The 11,232-nt window shown below is 58.6% G+C and overlaps 1 protein-coding gene across 1 annotated transcript in view; it reads right to left on the bottom strand.

The window, feature by feature from the left end:
• Positions 1-1,813: 1,813 nt before the first annotated feature.
• IGHMBP2 (immunoglobulin mu DNA binding protein 2) overlaps positions 1,814-11,232 on the bottom strand; it is a 37,185-nt gene continuing 27,766 nt past the window's right edge. The window contains exons 9-15 of the mRNA XM_002755635.6: positions 9,039-9,221; positions 8,624-8,742; positions 7,995-8,089; positions 7,160-7,283; positions 5,471-6,370; positions 3,958-4,130; positions 1,814-2,845 (exon numbers count right to left, since the gene is read on the bottom strand). Of these exons, the coding sequence (XP_002755681.3) occupies positions 2,648-2,845; positions 3,958-4,130; positions 5,471-6,370; positions 7,160-7,283; positions 7,995-8,089; positions 8,624-8,742; positions 9,039-9,221 (1,792 nt within the window). The 3' untranslated portion in view covers positions 1,814-2,647. The remainder of the gene's footprint in view (positions 2,846-3,957; positions 4,131-5,470; positions 6,371-7,159; positions 7,284-7,994; positions 8,090-8,623; positions 8,743-9,038; positions 9,222-11,232) is intronic.

Here is an 11,232-nt window from a genome sequence, read left to right as displayed (position 1 = left end):
TCCTTGAGCTTCTGGCCCAGGCAGCTACTGTCAGCAAGACCACATCAGCTGGCCAGGGAGACATTTGGCTTAAGATATTTTTTCCCTTTTTTTTTTCCGACTACCCCGTCCAGGCCAAACTGTAGGGCATTTTTCAAACAACCAGCTACAAACATTTTCCTAACAAGGTCTCCTGGGATGAGAAATGGAAACTTTTCGTGTTGCAACCTTCAGCCCCGGCATTTTAACAATGCACTACCCAGGGCTGCGGCGGTCAGCGGTGGAAGTGAGAGCGCTCTGTGCAGCAGGCCGCACGGCCCAGTGGGGGACCACAAACCCCGACCCAGGCCCTGCAAGGGCAGGAAGCTGCATTCACTTCTTCTGCTTCCCAGCACAGCTGGCACCGCAGCAAATGTTCCCGTCCTGCTTCACAGATGCACAAACAGGCTGAGAGGGGAGGTGACTTGCTGAGGCCACACCTCAGTGGATGGTGGTGCCAGCAGGTGTCCAGACTCAGGTCCCTCTGATTCCAGAGCTTCCACCCTACAGCTGGCACTGGCTGCCTTCCTCTACCTCAAGTTCCTCCTGGTGGGAGAGCCCACAGAAGAGCATCTGGATAAACGTACAGGGCTTGGATTCCAATCCTGCCTTCTCTTTTTTTATTTATTTACCAGGGGAAAGTGCACGCGCAATCCTACCTTCTCTAATGAGCAGGGCAACATGAAGTCCACACTGCCTCCATGCTGGGAGAGGTATACCCAATAAGATACACAGATGTGGTCATGACCGGGTCAGCAGATTCTTTAGTAGCAAGTGAGAAAAACCCAAGGCAGATTTCTTCAGCTAAAAAAGGGGATTTACTAGTTCAGGACAGCAGGAAGAATGGGGTGGAGGTCAGGCATGGCTACATCCAGGTGCTCCAACACTCATCTGGTCACTCTCCCACGCCCATTTTTGGGTGTTTCTCTTCGGCCTCCTTCTCTCCTGCAGACAGGCTACCTGGGAGGCAGGGATTGTGGCTGTCAGCCATCTCCCTTGAAAAGCCAACATTGTTCAGCATCCGTGTCAACCCTGGGGCAGGACTGTGGTTGGCTGTTTGGATTGTGGCCCATCCCTGAACTTGGCCTCCCTGTGGCCAGGGGTTGAAGCTTAGAACCAGTCAGGGAGCCGCAGCAGGAAGAACACCTCCCTGTGCACTATGTCAACGGATGAGAGCTTCCAGCGGTGCTCTCACCCCCACCCCGAGCATCCATTTACACACACACCTCCCACAGTGACAGGTCCTCAAGGAGCATGAGAAACCACCTCTGGTGCTGCGCTCCGCACTTACGGAGGTAACCGGATGACCTCTGCCGCACTTGATGCAAAATGCAGTAGAGTCCTGGTCCCCTTCCCAAGCAATTCCATCCAAAAGCCATTTGACAGGAGCAGGCAAGGAAGGCGTCCAGGACAGGGGTAGGAGGAGGGGCCCTAGTGGCCCAGGGTGAGGCGTCAGCCCGGGTAGGTGGGGAGACTGGCCCAGCACCAGCAAGAACAGGGCTGTCAAAGCACGCAGGCCAGGCCCGAGCACACACTAGCTGAATTTGCTGCCTAACTGGCCACTGGGGGACAGCCACCCTGGTGCAGGTTGCGGGGGCTGAACCTCACTCCGAAGGCCACCTGAGACACAAAAGGACACGACAGGGATTTGAGGAGAGAGGGCAGAGCCTGCACCCAGAGAGTCTGCCGTGGGGAGGTCAGAGGGAGAGGGGACTTGAGACAGTCCACAGGGAGGGCACAGCTGCTGAGCACAACAGGTCAAGGGCGCCCCTTAGGCCTGCAGAGACACACTGGGACCATGTACGTTTTAATTTAATTTTTAAATAATTTATATCCTCCTGAAATAAAACCCTGAGGCTAAGGTACATCCATCTGAAGTTCTCAGAAACAGAAGAGTTGGCAAAGGGCACTGGAGGAGACCAGAGGCTCTGGGTCAGTGAGTGCTGACGGATTTGATACTGTGGGGGGGCGTTCCCAGGACAGCCACAGGGAAGACCTTCTCGCCTGGTCCCCATGGCGAGGCACAGAGAGGAGGGGCTAGCACAGGCCAGAGAAAGGTGCAGAGGCCAGAAAGAGGTGCCTCAGACTCATAGGAGCCCTGGGGGGAAGGGAAGGGGAACGCTGCAGTCACCAGTGAACAGCAGACAGAAGGAAAGTGGCCCCAGCAGCTGGCCTTGTGGGAACGTGCAAGCCAAACTCTACTCCTGGCGCCCGCCCCAGAACCCGCCTGAGCGCCACCGGCCGAGTCTGGTTTCTTGTTTCCTCCCAGCACCCATATCCTGATGGCCTGAGCCGGCAAGTCCCAGACATCCGAGGAGTGACTTCAAGAGCCAGAGGCCCTGGTATTCCCCAAGGGACTGGAATCCTCCCCAGGATCCAGATGCTGAGATGTGGGATTTGACCGGGAGTGAGGGGAAGGGATACGCACTTCCCGAGCCTCACCTACACAAGCACTGTTGCCCCCAGGTGCTTTTCTCCATTGGAAAAGCTCACCCCTGGGGTCCAAAACCCAACCTTCCCCCACAGGCCCCTCTGCTCCTCCGTGGCCCTGCTGGAGGCAGAGCATGGTCTGATGGTGCCCTGGGCTGGCACGGAGAGAGCTCCACGGGGCAGGTGAGGATGCCGCCGGTCACGTCCCCCTCTCCTTCCTCTGGCTGGTCCTCTGGCTGCTGAGCTCGCCCAGCTTCTTATCCAGCCTCCTCTGCAGCTGGGCCCTCTTGGCTGGGTCCAGGGACCTGTCCTTGGTCCCACTGCCAGCATAGAGGACCCCTTCCCGGCTGATCCTCTGCCGGGCGTGGGCACGAGCCCTCTCGCCGCAGCCATGGATCTGGGGAGGACACAAGAATCAGTGCTGGGTTCACAGGTCTGCCTGTCAAAGAGCCCCAACAGAAAGGACCACTCCTCCCATGTCAATCCTTCACCCTGCAGGCTGCTTGGCAGGAAGGGGGATGGGTGGCGCGCAAGGGCTCTGCACCCTGGTGTGGCTGGAGGTGGAAGCCCCCTGAGTGCACACTCAAGAAATGGAACCACCCGGACCGACTGACCACACAGCTCTGCAGCCACTTCCCACTGCTGCCCAGCCTCCATCTAACCCACACTACAGCTAAGACTGGTGACATCACAGCCCTGTTGACACTGTCCAGGGCACCCCACCGCCGTCAGGACAGGCCTGACTCCTCCAGGCAGCTCATCAGGACTTGCCCAGCCTCGACTCTAGCCATCCTCCCTCACTCTTCTCCCAACTCCCTGACTGCGCCCGGGGCCTTAGGCATGCTCTAAGGGTGAACAGCCCACCCACCTACCCGCCATCATCCTGTCCTCCCCAGCCCAGCTCCCACCTTTTGTCCCATAGGTCTCAGCCCCCGTGTTACTTCCTCCAGGAAGCCCACCCTGACTGCTGCCACCCTGGCCCTGGGTGTCCTTCCTCGGAGCACTCAGCACCTGGTACTGTATGTTGGTCTCTTACTCAGATCCCCCACCAGGCCCAGCATCCGCCAGGGCAGAGACAAAGCTGGCTCAGACCCCAGCTTCCCACAGGCACTCCCACACCAGGCCCAGAGGTTTGTCACCAACCCAGGCTCAAGGAGTGAATGACACAGCAGCCAGACCACATGCTGGAGCTCTGCCTCCACCTCCCCTATGCCACATGGACCAGATCAGGCCACGGACAGAACCCAGAGACACTGGGACAATTCCGTCTCCCCAGAATTCCCACTAGCGAGGCCCCAGCTCGGCAAGTAAGGCATCTTGTTTGCTTATGCCCTGAGGTGCTCGGAACAGACCATGCATCAGTGTCTGCTTTCCGTTTCTTAAGGTATCTGGAGCTCACAATGAGCTAACTTTTCCGTCTGAATCAAGTCTGCCCAGGGTCTGCTCCCTGAAGACAGAACCCACCACCCCTCCCCACTGTCTGACCCCCAGGAGGCGAGGCCGACATACCTCGGGCAGGTGGTGGCTGAGGCAGTAGCGGCGGCCACAGAGATGGCAGAACTGGCCCAGGGTCGTGACATTGGCTGTGCACTTGGCAAAGCCACAAGTGTTATCAGCCTTAATGGCAGCTGAAACCAGGGCTTCGAAGTCCTCCTCTGTAGGCAGCTCTATGGCTGGATGTCCTGGAGAAGACCCGTGTCACTCAGGCAAACGGAAAGACAGCAGTGCCACACCTGGCCCCTCATTTGAGGTGATTTTTTTTTTTTTTTTTTGAGACAGTCTCGCTCTGTCGCCCAGGCTGGAGTCCAGTGGCACAATTTCAGCTCACTACAACCTCTTCCTCCCAGTTTCGAGCAATTCTCCTGTCTCAGCCTCCTGGGCAACTGGTACTACAGGCGCACGCCACCACGCCTGGCTAATTTCATATTTTTAGTAGAGATGGGGTTGCACCATGTTGGCCAGGATGGTCTCGAACTCCTGACCTTGGGATCCGCCTGCCTCAGCCTCCCAAAGGGCTGGAATTACAGGCATGAGCCACTGAAGCTGGCCTTCATTTAAGGTTTTAAAAGCAATTCATGGCTCACACCTGTAATGTGAGCTTTTTGGGAGGCTGAGGCGGGAGGACTGCTTCAAGTTGAGAGTTCAAAACTGGCCTGGGTAACATAGTGAGACCCTGTCTCTATTAATTCTAAAAAAAAAAAATTAAAAGGCAGTTCCTAGGTCTTCCCTCTGCTACCGTGTCAGTGCCTGGGGGCTATCCTCTAGCACAAAGCAGGGTAGCTGCTCAGGAGAGGTCTGGGGCGTGATCCCTCTGAGCCCAGGCTCCGGGAGGCCCCTTTCAAAGCCATGCGCTGTTCTTGTACAGCTTCAGCTGCAGGAACTAAATGGATCAGTGGGAGCAGGAACCCCTGCCTGGTCTTGCTGAGGAAAAAAACGGCAGTAGCAGGAGCTCCCCCCAGACTGACCAGGTCTACAAGCTCTGCCGGCAAACGCCTGGCCAACTCCCAGTGCACAGCTGGCCAGCTCCGGCAAGGTGGGCACCACGCAGGTGCGGCAAACGGAGAAGCTACCCTGCACTCCGCACGGCCCAGGGGCGTGAATGGTTTTGTCTGCACCAGCCCCTGTGGTTCTGAGCATTTTGCCCAGGACAACTTCCAGACAGAGTGCACCCTGTTGCTGTGCAAGACCCCACCCTCCAGGGCCACCCATGGTTTGGAAACCCGTGATCGCCTCGTTCCGAGGGACTCCAGGGACCATCCACCTTTGCTCTCCCAGGCTCCTTGTGCTGCCTACTTGCTGAGCCCTGCACAGGCTCTGGGATGAGAAGGTGCCTGTGACCTGATCCCAGACCCAAGGGAGCCCAGACCGAGCTGGGAGTCACATGACGGAAAATAAAGCTAAAATGACACAGGTGTGGCCCCACCGGGAGGAAGCCCTTCCGTTGATGGTGGCAGGTGAGTTCCAAGTGGGGCCAACACCCCAGTGAAGGGATGCTGCCCCATGTTCTCATTAGTTGACTTACCTTTGGCTTTTTTCTTTTTCTTTTCTGGAAGTTTCTGCTGCCCCGAGGCCTGCTGCTCCTTGCTGGAGGGCTGCCTCTGTGAGCCCCTGACCCTCTGCAGTCTCTCCAGGTGCAACATCCTCAGGTCTGGCTGCTCTGGGCCCTGTTGCTCCCCAGGAGGCTGCTTTGTCTGCACAGGTCTAGGGGGCACCGGCTGGAGAGGGGCTGGGCCACCAGTCCCTGCCAGGAATCCCAGGGCTGCCGGGGGTCCCGGATCTGCAGGGGGTCCTGGAACTGCTGGGGGTCGTGGGGCTGGCAGGGCCTTCTTGCTCACGGTGATGAACCTCCTCTTCCCTTCCCCGGAGCTGTCGTGCCTCAGCCCGTGCTCCTCGGCTATTTGGTGGACCCGCAGTCTGTCATGGGAATTGAGGGAAGGAGGAAACTCCAACTGCAGCTTCTCACTGGCCATGAACTCCACTATCATGGCCCGGAAGTGGTCCATGCTGTCTTGGCTCTCCACTCCCTCCGGGCTGCCTCCAGTGAGACTGGGCTGAGATAGGGCTTCTGAGCCCAGAGGCTTCCCAGCCGGCTTCTTCCGGCCACGTCTGGCAGCTGCTGCAGCCTCCCAGCCTCCCTCCTGCCGCTGGCTTCCGTTCCTGGCGGATGCAGCAGAACCCTGGCTCTTGGTGGTAGCGTGCCTGGGACCCTGGGAGCTCTCATGGGAATAGTTTTCTGGGACGATATCATCAAGATACTCAAAGGCCGTGCGTACTTCCCCATGCTGGGTGAAATACTCCACCAGGGTCTTCAAAAATGCATGGTGGTTGACGGTATGGGAGTCACAGATGACCGCCACGTGGCGCCGGGCACGGGTGACAGCCACGTTGATCCTCCGGTCCTCAGCAAGAAAACCAACCTCACCTACAAAGAGCCAGAGGGGAGTAAGGGGCAGCTCTCAGAATAAGAAACAGAGTCAGGCTCCTACGCCCTTTTCAGTAACCACGACCAGAAGTGTGGCCCCCACCCTCCACGGGGCTGCCCAGCCACACATGGCACCATGGTGCCACACATGCCCTGGCATCTGGCTGCTGCAGCTGACTAAGTGGGGCTCTGGGGAACCCGACTGGGTTCTGTTGCTCCTTTCCTTCTGCCTAAGCCCAGCCTCAGAGGCCGCCTGGGGTGTGGCTACAGCTGGCACTGGGGAGAAAGTGCAAGAAACCTTCCAGGACCTTCCCGTCTTTTCCCCACAGCTTATAGCCAGGCCTCATCTGCTTTCTGCCTTCTGAGAACGTCTCACAAAACCCGTTCACTAAACCTGATTCTGGGAACAACTCTCATCCCGAATGGAAAGCCCACAAACCACAGCAGCACAGATACCACAGCACGCCCGCCACACCCTGCGGCGCTGCGCACTGAGGCCAAAAGCCAGCTCAGGCGGGATGGGGCTCTGCCTTCTCAGCAGGGCATCCTGGCCCTTCCCAGCCCACCTTGCACCCCCAGCTGCCACCCCTGCCACTTGCTCCCTGACCACACGCCCATGCCTCTGAGCCTCTGCAGTCTGTTCCCTCTGCTTTGCCTGATGTGAGCTTACTGAGGACAGAAGCTGCTCCATGCCCACACCACCAGCAACCAGTGTGGCACCAGCAGATACCCAATATGCCCATAAATTCCCTTCTGCGCTGTCCCCAAAGGACTGACAGGGGTCCATACCTTTCCTATTGGACCTGACGAAGGACAGTATCACGGCCTCCTTCTCTCGGCCTTGGAAGCCATCAACAGACTTGATTTCAAGCTCAGGGTGCCTGTGCGCGAGGCTCTGTCTGAGCAGGTCCACCTGAAACAACAGCCAGATTGTGGCCTCCTTACCCCCAATGCCAGCGCGCCAAGACCCTGCCCTTCAGCTCAGCACAGGGCCTTACGCTGCTCAACAGCCAGGACCCAGGAAGGGAGCCTGCAGGGGCCCTGTGAGGAAAGCCTTCCCGTCCAGCCTCCTCACAGGCACGCGTGCCAAACACGACACCCCGTCCCTGGCATTTCAGCATTTCTGTGGGCTCATGACAGCCCTATGTGTGACGCCCACACACCAGGAAGAGGTGATGGCTGCTTCCAGAGACCCTCCCCATACTTCTGCAGGTACATGTTTCTACAAAACCAGATACAGTTGGGAACTTGACCTGAGCCAGACCAACAAGGTTCAAGGCGGAGGCTCCTTCGGGAAATGCTGGAAAAGGCTAGGCTGTTCCGCCAGGGCTGCCTGCGGAAGGGCTGGGTCTGCCCAAGGCTGCCGGGGCCACCTGGGAAATCTGGCCAGAACAAAAAGCCAGTGCAGAAGACGGGGCACTGGACAGGGTGGGTGGGGCGGGGCAGGCAGATGAACACAGAGGGACTCCTGCCCATGTCGTTTGGGCCCTGGATCCAGTCACAATGAGGTCAGCCCCAGCCCTGAACTTCTCGGTCACCACAGCCAACAAATCCTCCTTTCCGTTTAGCCTCTCGGCTGTGCGAGCCCTGCTGCTCTGCGGAGGGAGAAAACGGCCCCTCGTACCTGGAGGTTGTAGGGCGAGACCACGGCGATGTCACGGGCTGGCACACCGGCATCCACCAGAGCCTGGATGTGCAAACTGATGAGGCGGACTTCGCCTGGAGGGAAACAAAGGGCTGGCGGGCAGCGCAGGGCACCCTGGGCTGGCATCCACTGCTAACGTGTGTTTTGGGCATCTTTCTATCATGGCCAGCTGGTCCTACACTGTGCCCCAGGTGGCTGACTTCCTGGAAGCTAATCATCTGTGTGCCAGGCCCCAGGACCAGCCACACCCAGCTAACGAATTTCACATCAACAGTGAAGGCCTTTTGAGTCGTACAGCTGGGCATCCTGTTTGGCTTGGAACCGGGGAGACAGTGGTGTCGGCTGAGCAAGACATTTTCCCATCGCCAGGCCAGCTAGGTGGAGCTGGGACACCACTCAGGGGAGGGCCGTGACATGCTCTCAGGCGCACCTCACCCAGTAGTGGCCTGCTCACCCTGAGAACGTGCTGCTGCTCAGTCTCTCGGAGCACAGAGCTCCAAACCTTTCGTGTCAGCTCCTCTGGAATTGGGCAATTTAAGCGCCTTTTATTTTTAAAGAGCTTGAGGTACGTTTAAACAGAAAAGCTAGCCACCTCCGAGCAAGCTCACCAGGGTTCCCTTTGGACTGTTCGTCCTCCTCTTCCAGCTCGAACAGCCCGCAGCCAGCGGTGTCCACCAGGAGCAGGGGCACGCCCGTCTCCTCCGTGGCAGCCACACCTGGGAGGTCCCTGGCACACAGGCAGAGGGAGCACATCAGGGGAACCACAGCACAGCACTGAGGCTCCACCTGACAGAACCGACCCTCCCACGAGGAAAAGGCTAAGGCACGGGAGGACGATGAGCACATCAGGGCATCAGACGGAGGGAGTGGGCCCGACCCAGCTCTCCAGGCAAGGCCACGCTCTCTTCCAAAAAGAGTCAACTTTCATGCGGAAAGCTTCACTTTACCTTGCTGCGTAGAAACAGGTGACGTACAGGATTAGCCAGGGGAGGATGGGGCAGGGGTTGGGGCCAAGCTACTCACCTCAGGAGGTGCCCCGCCACGGAAGGGTGGGCTGTGAGCTGCCCAAGGTACATGGCCTCTGAGGCCCAGCGCATGATGGCCTGGTGCATACGGTACTGCACGGTCAGTGTCCGCACCACGCTCACGCCGTACTCATTGGCCAGGCGCTCCATCAGGCTGAGCGACAGTCCCGCCAGCGCAGCCCTGCACCCAAGAGGGAGAAACAGGGAAGGCAAGCCTGAGTCCCAGAGTCCAGGCCCCAAACCTCAGGACCTGACTCTCCCCTGGGTTCCGACCCAGAAGTCACCAGTGGGTGGGGTCGGCTGAATCACGGTCCCAAAGGTACTTAACATCCAATCCGCAAGGCCTGTGAATGTTCCCCAACAAGACAACAGGGCCGCTGCAGCTGAGAAGAAGCTAAGGATGTCGGGATGGGGAGGCGACCTCGATGACCTGGGTGACAACCCAAGGCTCTTCTAAGAGGGGACAGGAGGGTCAGAGTCAGAGAAGGCCACTCCTGGGAGAGAGTGAAACGCTGGCTTTGCAGATGGAGGAAAGGACGACCAGTGAAGAAGCAGCCTCCAGGACTGGAAAGGGGCAGGAAATGGTCTCCCTGGACCCTGGTTCCAGAAGAACCAGCCCTACCCATACCTCGACTGGGACCGGGTGAGACCGATTTCGGACACCTGACCTCCAGAGCTGCTGTTTGGTCAGTCTGCTGTTTTCAGCCACTAAGCCTGTGGTCATCTGTCACAGCCACAATAGAGAACGGACACTCCAACGTGCTCCAGCTGTGAGCAGTCCACTTCCCCGAAGAACGGCTGCCCCCGCTGGCACCGCCCAGGCCCAGGCACTGCTGGGGCACCAGGTGTGGACTCAATCCCTTCATCCTGGTAACAACCTCATGTGGTGGCTACTGTTATGATTCCCATGTTATATGCAAGTAGGGTGAGACAGAGAGGGAAGCCACCAGCCCACAGCTGCCCCACTAGCGAGCTGTAGAGCCGGGACCTGCCTGGGCTGCCTGGCGCCAGAGCCCACCATCTGCACCACTATGGCTCACCAGCCCCACCAAAACCCCAGGGCAGTGCCCAGCTCCACTCCAGAGACCCTCCCTCTGGAAACGTACAAGACTGCTGTGATTAACCCATTTTTCATGAAGATCTCTACTAAACATAATTAATGCCAACAGAGTGAGGACAGGAAGTGATGACCAGCACCAGCCGCAAACCAAACCCAAACACCAGCATGTCACCCAGCGTTCCCCCGAAACCATCCTCCTCTCTCCAGGGACGCAATGGGGTCCCTGCCCCAGGGACAGTTCCAAACATCCTCCACCCGAAGGCCTTCCAGAGGACCAAGCCCTCCTTTATGGACATCTCGAGACCCTCTCCCTGGAAGCCGCCACAGAAGACGCGTACTCCCACGCCTGTCCTCCCTGCTCCTAGGCAGGTTCTGATGGCAGAGGGTGCTGTCATCCTGCTGGCTTCAGCAGAGAAATGCGGCTGTGGCTGCATCCTCCACGGAGCCAGTGGGAGCCCCCACTTCTGAGTTTGGGCGGGAGCTCTCCCAGCAGAAACTGCAGCTGCAGACCCAGGCCCCTGCCCCAGGAGCGTGGGGCTAGGCAACCAAACTGCAGCTGTAGATCCAACAAGCCTCCCTGTACTCTGGGGTGAGCCAGGAACAGCCAGGATCTGCCCTCCCGGGTGGCTGCAGATCTGGGCCTCCAGCTCCATGAAGCAGGCAGGAGCCATGAACATGAGGGAGCCCTGCCTCCTCCAAGCTAGTGGCGCAGGAGCTCCTGGGTGCGGCCATGGCTGCCCTCCCACTCTGCAGCTTGCACCCTCAGGCTCCCCAGGAAGGATCTCCCCACTGTCCCTGCAGGCTCAGGGGTGTCTGCTCCCACTGCCTGGCCTCTCTTGGCTCCCAGCACCCATTCCAATCTCAGAGCTAGGTTGGTGCCGGGCCCTGAGACCATAAATGGCAGCAGTAGACAGACGGAGTCTCGGGTAGAAGCAGGCGGTGGAAGGCCAGGAGGGCCTGAAGGCTGGGAGCCAGGCTGCCAGTCCTGCGGACCAGAGTAAGGAATCCTGTTGCCTCTTCCAGGCCTTCCCATGGCTACCCACCCATGGCCACCCATGGGCCAAATGGCACACACTTCCTTCCCTCTGAGATCTATAAAAGCCTGGGGCTCAGCCAGAGAAGGCAAGAAGAT

This window comes from Callithrix jacchus, chromosome 10 (genome assembly GCF_049354715.1).
Source record: "Callithrix jacchus isolate 240 chromosome 10, calJac240_pri, whole genome shotgun sequence".
Lineage (NCBI taxonomy): Eukaryota > Metazoa > Chordata > Mammalia > Primates > Cebidae > Callithrix > Callithrix jacchus.
This window is presented reverse-complemented; position numbering and strand designations above follow the sequence as displayed.